The following is a 6,560-nucleotide window of genomic DNA, read 5'->3' as shown; positions in this document are numbered from 1 at the left end:
AGTCACTTTTAATTTATAGACAATTTTGCCTGCTTTCAGGATTAGTCTAGAAGCCAAGATATGAAAATTAGATATAAACATAGTTAATTAGAAATTATCAAGCTTCACAGTGATCAACCATGCTTGAAGAGACAGTTTCTGAAATTGAACATTAGACATTATAACGTGGCATTGGATGTAAAGGGCCCACCCACCAGCATCAGATAGTCCCAATATGTAACATTTTAGGACTTTTGTCATGTTCTGTTTATCTTTTCATCTTCTGTGTTAGCATATTATTCCTCTAAGGCTGTACCTGAGTAATATAGTGCTATGTTTGATGAATAGGCGGGTTGATTTGAGGGAAGTTTTTGGAGTAAAAAATAAAGGCGACAAATATATATTGAAGACTGATTTCCTTCACATGCTTTATAAACTGGATATGAAAACAGTTCCAAAAAAAGAGGTTTTCAAAATGTTTAGAGCTTGGAAAATAAGGTAATTAATGTGGAACCTCCCAAAGAGGCTACTTTGAAGAACTAAATTCATTTGGCTGCATAAATTATGGATATCTGTTACAAAGGGCAATTCTGATGTAGCTAAGCAGATTTTGCTTCAAAATCCTATAGGATAAAACCTTTAAAACAATGTTTGAGTAATCAGGAAATAATTAAGACCGTCAGAAGCCCTGCTAATTAGCATTAGGTGAGGGAATACTTGAAAGTGGAATTCGTATTAACCACAAGTTCCAGATGACATGCATCTTTATTAAAAGAAACAGAAGTAAACAGTACATTAATTAAACTTCCTAATAGACAAAATAAGGAGGCTTTAAAAATGTCTGTAAGGAAAGAGAAATAATATAATGGATTTTGATAAAAATATCAAGGAATTAAAATGAGAAATAATGAATTTAGACTTCGATGCTTATAAGTTTACACATCCAGAAAGAAGGCCACAATTTAAATATATTACTGTATAAGTGACTTTCCTGATTTTAGGATCTGTCTTATTGACTAGCTAGTATCAATCTAAAGGCAGAATTCCTTGAATATGATGGAACCACTTACACATTTCCAAAGTCNTAAAAGGCTTCTTATAAAATTGTTTCAAAACTCTCAGCATGTCACTTATGGTGCATTCTATTGATCAAGCAAGTCACTAAGGCCAATCCAGGTTAAAGGGGAAGGAAATTATTCACTTTTCAATGTGAGGTGGACCAAAGACTTTGTAGCCATCTTTAATCCACCATTCTGTTATGGAATTTTGAGGGGAGAGGTAACAAAGCTATTATAAATACCCCTACTTCCCAAACCATGTCAGTATTTGAAAATGAAAAGAATTAAGTTGGGGTAGGACTTAAATTCTCATTTTTAAAAAATGAAGCCCAGTGGATGGCATTGCAGCTGTGATATATTGCGACACATTGCAATAGACTTCCTCTATTAAAGAGTTTATCCAACTATTTGAAAATTGTTGACCTTAGCATTCTAGACTTATAATACGGTTAGTTTTAGAGTCTGTTAGGATTCCAGTTTGACATTCAGAATTTGTTGTTGTTGTTGTTTGGTTTGGTTTTTTAGTGGGACTCATTTGAACTCGAATACTAGTTACACTAAACCTTGGTTGGACCTTCAGATATGGCTTATAGACATTCCATTCTGAAGGAACTATGTTCACTTAATACTTTGGAGAAGTTTGTTTTGTTTGTTTGTTTTTTATTGACTCCAATGGCAATTCTATTTCATTTCTCTTGTATCACCCTCTATCCCATTAACGCTTTTTACAATCCTCAAAACAATTTTAATGTCAATATTTAAATAGACTCTGGAATTTACTGATTAGGTTTATAGAGTTGAAGATTTTTTTTAAAAAATCACCTCAGGGAGGAAGGACAAAAGAATAACAATTAATTAAAATGAATGCCTCCAGAAAATAGCTTAAAATGAATAGCTTAAAAATGAATAGTTTCAAACAATGATTTATAAAACATTGTTAAACACGTATATCTTATCATCCACTCTGATTCTGAGGTGGCAGAGTGTGTCAATCCTGAGGGCTCAGACATATTTGAACTAATACCCCTTACTATGCCATTTCTTTTTGGAAAAGACTACCACTCTAACCCCTCCACTTACTGGGAAAGTTAAAAAAAAAAAAGGGCTGCTTACTCTGACACAGTCCAGCTCTGATCTCTGTAGAATCTAGAATCTGAAAACCACTCTCAGGTAGGATTGCCAGATAAAATATAAAACATCCAGTTAAGCTTGAATTTCAGATATGAAATTCAATGAATAATTTTTAGTGTAATATTCTCATAACTTTTAGTAGGATATTGTACAAGCATAACTATGTCCCATAAATAAATATGCAATATTTGGGATATAATATTAACAGAATATTCGTTGTCTATCTGAAATTCAAACTTAAGTAGATAGACCGTTTTTCTTTGCTAAATCTGGCAACCCTTGTCTCAGAAGCATTCCTCTTCATCTCAAGTACAATTATTCTTCAGGAGAGAAGCAACCTCTTGGGTATTCAAAACTAAATAATGAGTTTTTAAAGGCACATTGTGAAATTCATTCATAAATAGGCAGAGAAAGGGATTTGCAGAAAGCTAAAGTCAATCATGTATTAACCTTGGATAGGACCAGGGCAGAGGGGAATGTAGCTCCAAAGACCTCTTAGTTAAAGCTGTACTGATACCTGTCTAACAAAATTAAACTACTGTAAAGGCAAAAATAATTTTTTATTTGTATGCGCCAAACACATCGTCCCTAATTTGTTCCTTCTGTGCCCTAAGGTAATTCTTATTTTCTGGAGCAGAAATGGCCATGTCGAATTTTTCTCTCAGGAAGTGCTTTAAGGAAAACTAACACTACAGTTAATGTAGCTAAGAAAGAGAACCAAGGGATTCCCAATGGAAAAAAAACAACAAAAAAAAAAAACAAAAAGAAAGAGCTGATAGAGCATCAGATGGAAATCCTGTTGTGCTAAGATTCCCTTTGGGGGTCTAAAGAGACTCATTGAGGAGACTGAGTTTGGAACGGATGTTTTTAGAAATGGCTGCCCAATGTGTAGGGTGCCATTGGAGAGAAGGATCATGGTAGGAAAGGAGAGATGGCCAGGAACTCTTTGACAGATAAAAGATTAAGCTAGCATCAACACATACACCCTTGATAAGCATAAGCATCTTTAAGTAACAGGTGGAAGGATTTCCTTTCACCTCTGTAGGTCTGCTGTGTGAATTCTAGCCTTTCTTTACAGTGTCCCTTACATCAGATCCCAGTTTTGTTAATATGACGGCCCTCAATTAATATCAGAGGTGACTTGGCCTCTTTGGGAAAATGCCAGTTTCTGGTACCTTGGTGGGTTGAGAAGCTGTGTAGTGCCAGAGCATATGCCACAGGGGGTGCTCATCTTTGTCTTCTTCCTTCCTCCAAGTAATTAGTTCCATGGGGAAATTTAAAGGGACATGATGCAGGTTCTCAGCGGCTATGGAGTGTGACTCTAGGGAATCGCCTTGATTTCTCTGGCTAAAATTTCTAAAGCTGGAGTGACAATGAAATGTATTTTTCTCCCTATGTGCTCAAACTGCATCAAACCTCTGGTTGTCAGATAGAATTCCTTCTGTGGGTATGATGAATTTATCTTAGTGTCATATTATGCATTATAAGAAGTCACTTATCTACAGATGATTGGACAAGCTTGTCATTAAGCACCTGCTTTTCATTTTTATTACAGTGAAAAATTAAAATTAGGATACAGGAGAATCAAGTAAGAGTAATACATAATTTGCACTCAAAAGACCTGAATTCAAATCCTGATTATGTCACACTCATTAGTTTTGTGATTTTTATGTCAGAAAATGATTTTATGTAATATCCCCAGAGCCTCGTTTTTCACATATATAAAACATATATAATGGTATCCACCCCACAAGGTGGTTCTGAGAAGCAAATAAAATTATACATGTAAAAATGTTTTTGTAAATTATAGCTTGTTATATAAACTTTTATAATAAGTGGAAAAATAAAATCTTTTTTTTTCATTTTTTAAATTTCTGAATTTTAAGTAAGATTCTCTCAAATTAGCCAATTTTGAGGCTTTAGCATTAACCTAAAGACAGAGGAAAACACATCTATAATGGAGAAGAAATAGCAAATTCATTACTTATAAGTTTGTGTTCCTATTCTCAAAGGTGTAATTCAAATAGAAGTAATGCTAAGACAATAGAGCCAAAGTAAATGCAAAGTGTTTGCATATCACAAATATGTTTGAATTTTATATCTTATATTCCATGTAACAAAAATAGAGTTTCAAATTGAAAAAAAAATTCAGATACTTCTTTATGTTGTAAAAACAAAAAAATTACAACTACTGTTATAAAAAATAAAACTTTTCTGATGTCAAGAATTTTAAAAACATTATAAAAATGATTTAAACATATAAGACAAACTAAGAAAAATAGTTACAATCTATGTGACATATAAAGATTTATATCTTTATTATGCCAAGAATTCTTAAAATGGGGTGGGAGAACTCTTTCGGAAAAGAAAGACAAGCAATCCCCCCCAAAAAAAAAACAGGCAAAAAGGCAATCAGGAAAAGACAAAATATGTGCAAATGCTTAATAAAGATGTTTACATCATTAAAGTAACATGAATGAAATCAACCTTTTTGATCTAGCATATTTACAAAAAAATTATAAATTTTCTAAACTTTTTATTGGTGAAAGTGGGAAAATGGACACATGCATGGTTGGTTGTTAGTAATGAGAATTGCTTCAGCTTTTCTGAAGGATAATTGGTCCTATGTATCATCACGTCAATTATTGATAACCTTTGACCTAGGAATTCTATGTCCAAGACTTTATCCTAAGATATTAATCCTGTAGATTTAAAAAGGTTTACACATAAGTATGCAGTGGGAAGCAGCACAATCATTTAAAATGATGTCATAACTCTATAATTATCTAAATGAAAAGATGTCCATGATATATGTCCAAGTGGGGAAAATAAAAAGTTACAGAACTACATGTTGAGTATGACTATGTTTGTATTAAATTTAAAAACTATCTATCTATCTATATCTATCTATCTATATATGTATAGATATANCGTTTCAGGTATACAATATAGAGATTTGACATTTTTATACTTTGTGATCACCCACGAATTCTAGTAATCATCTTTCACCATGCAAACTTCTCACAATATTATTGACTATATTTATTTTTATATACTGTGAAGAAAGAACCTAAAACAAAATACACTAAAATGATAACTGTGGTTATCTCTGGGTGGTGAAAATATGGGAAGTCATTATTTTCTTATGCTTCTCTGTATTTTCAATATTTTCTTTATTGTATACTCCTGTTTTCCCATTTTTATAATTTTTCCATGTTTACAATGAAAATTCCTTAAATTTATAATAAGAATTAAAATGGTCATTAAAAATAAACCCAATGGGAAATTCAGCCTGAAGATACTTCTCAAGGATAAGAAAACAAAGAATTTCATATAGTTATTAATTAGCTATTTAATATGTCTCTTTCTATTTTAGGATCTAAACACAAGACCATGGTTGAAGCTCGTAATGGGGCTGGTCCAATTAAGTCCTATCCTAGACCTGGATCAAGATTAAAGACGCAGAATGGCAGTAAGGGGTCAGGACTACAGAACAAGACATTTCATTGTGAAATCTGTGATGTTCATGTTAATTCAGAAATTCAACTCAAACAGGTAATGTATCCTGTTGTTTGGGGGTCACCACCTGACTGTGCCCCTCCTAATCTATATAATGGTTCTCACTGTGCTCAGTTAAATGTACTAACCTATATAGGATGCATACAATATAGAAAATATGGCTGCTCTGTGGAGGAAAGTCAGTACCAAATATTTGCACACCTACTATTACCATATGTCAGATTTCAGCCGAGGTGTTAGAGACAGGCGAGCACAGCAGTAACCTGGAACTTATGGTCAAGCAGGAACTTCTGGAAGATAAGTGAGATGTTCAGCCTCTCTTCCACGGACCTGAAATCTGGTTAGGGAGACAGACTCATCAGTCATGGTGGTAATGCCAGGCAAAGTTGGATAAGAGCTAGAGAGAGAGGAAAGGAAGGGAGAGAGGCATTACAATTGAGTGAGGAGCAAGTCTTGACTTAGAGACCTGGGTGATTTTCCCCACACCACTTAGTAACTATGGACCTAGAACTGGGAATGGTGAAACCAGCTACCTCTATCTAGGATGTATATTTTACATGGAATAAAACACATTTAGCTTCAGCTAATGCATCAAACTTCTTTCAGCACATTTCTAGCCGAAGGCATAAGGATCGCGTTGCAGGGAAACCACTGAAGCCGAAATACAGCCCTTACAACAAACTCCAGCGGAGTCCAAGCATTTTAGCAGTAAGTTCACTTTGCCTGCTCACCTGTTTTGCGGGGCAGCCTTGTGGCTTGGGCAGAGACTGTGGGTAAGGGGGCCTCTGGGACTGATTGGTTCTGAAAGGTGTGGTACTTAAATAGCCCTCACAGACAGAAGATTTAGAGGACACCTTGAAGAAAGCTTCTTTA

The 6,560-nt window shown here is 34.3% G+C and overlaps 1 protein-coding gene across 1 annotated transcript in view; it reads left to right on the top strand.

The window, feature by feature from the left end:
* The window catches only part of ZNF385B (zinc finger protein 385B), a 95,441-nt gene that overhangs the window by 85,975 nt on the left and 2,906 nt on the right, over nucleotides 1–6,560 (top strand). The window contains exons 6-7 of the mRNA XM_019654017.1: nucleotides 5,545–5,723; nucleotides 6,294–6,395. Of these exons, the coding sequence (XP_019509562.1) occupies nucleotides 5,545–5,723; nucleotides 6,294–6,395 (281 nt within the window). The remainder of the gene's footprint in view (nucleotides 1–5,544; nucleotides 5,724–6,293; nucleotides 6,396–6,560) is intronic.

Source organism: Hipposideros armiger, unplaced genomic scaffold (genome assembly GCF_001890085.2).
Source record: "Hipposideros armiger isolate ML-2016 unplaced genomic scaffold, ASM189008v1 scaffold_212, whole genome shotgun sequence".
NCBI lineage: Eukaryota > Metazoa > Chordata > Mammalia > Chiroptera > Hipposideridae > Hipposideros > Hipposideros armiger.
Note: the sequence above shows the minus strand (reverse complement) of the source record. Positions and strands in the feature narration are given on the sequence as shown.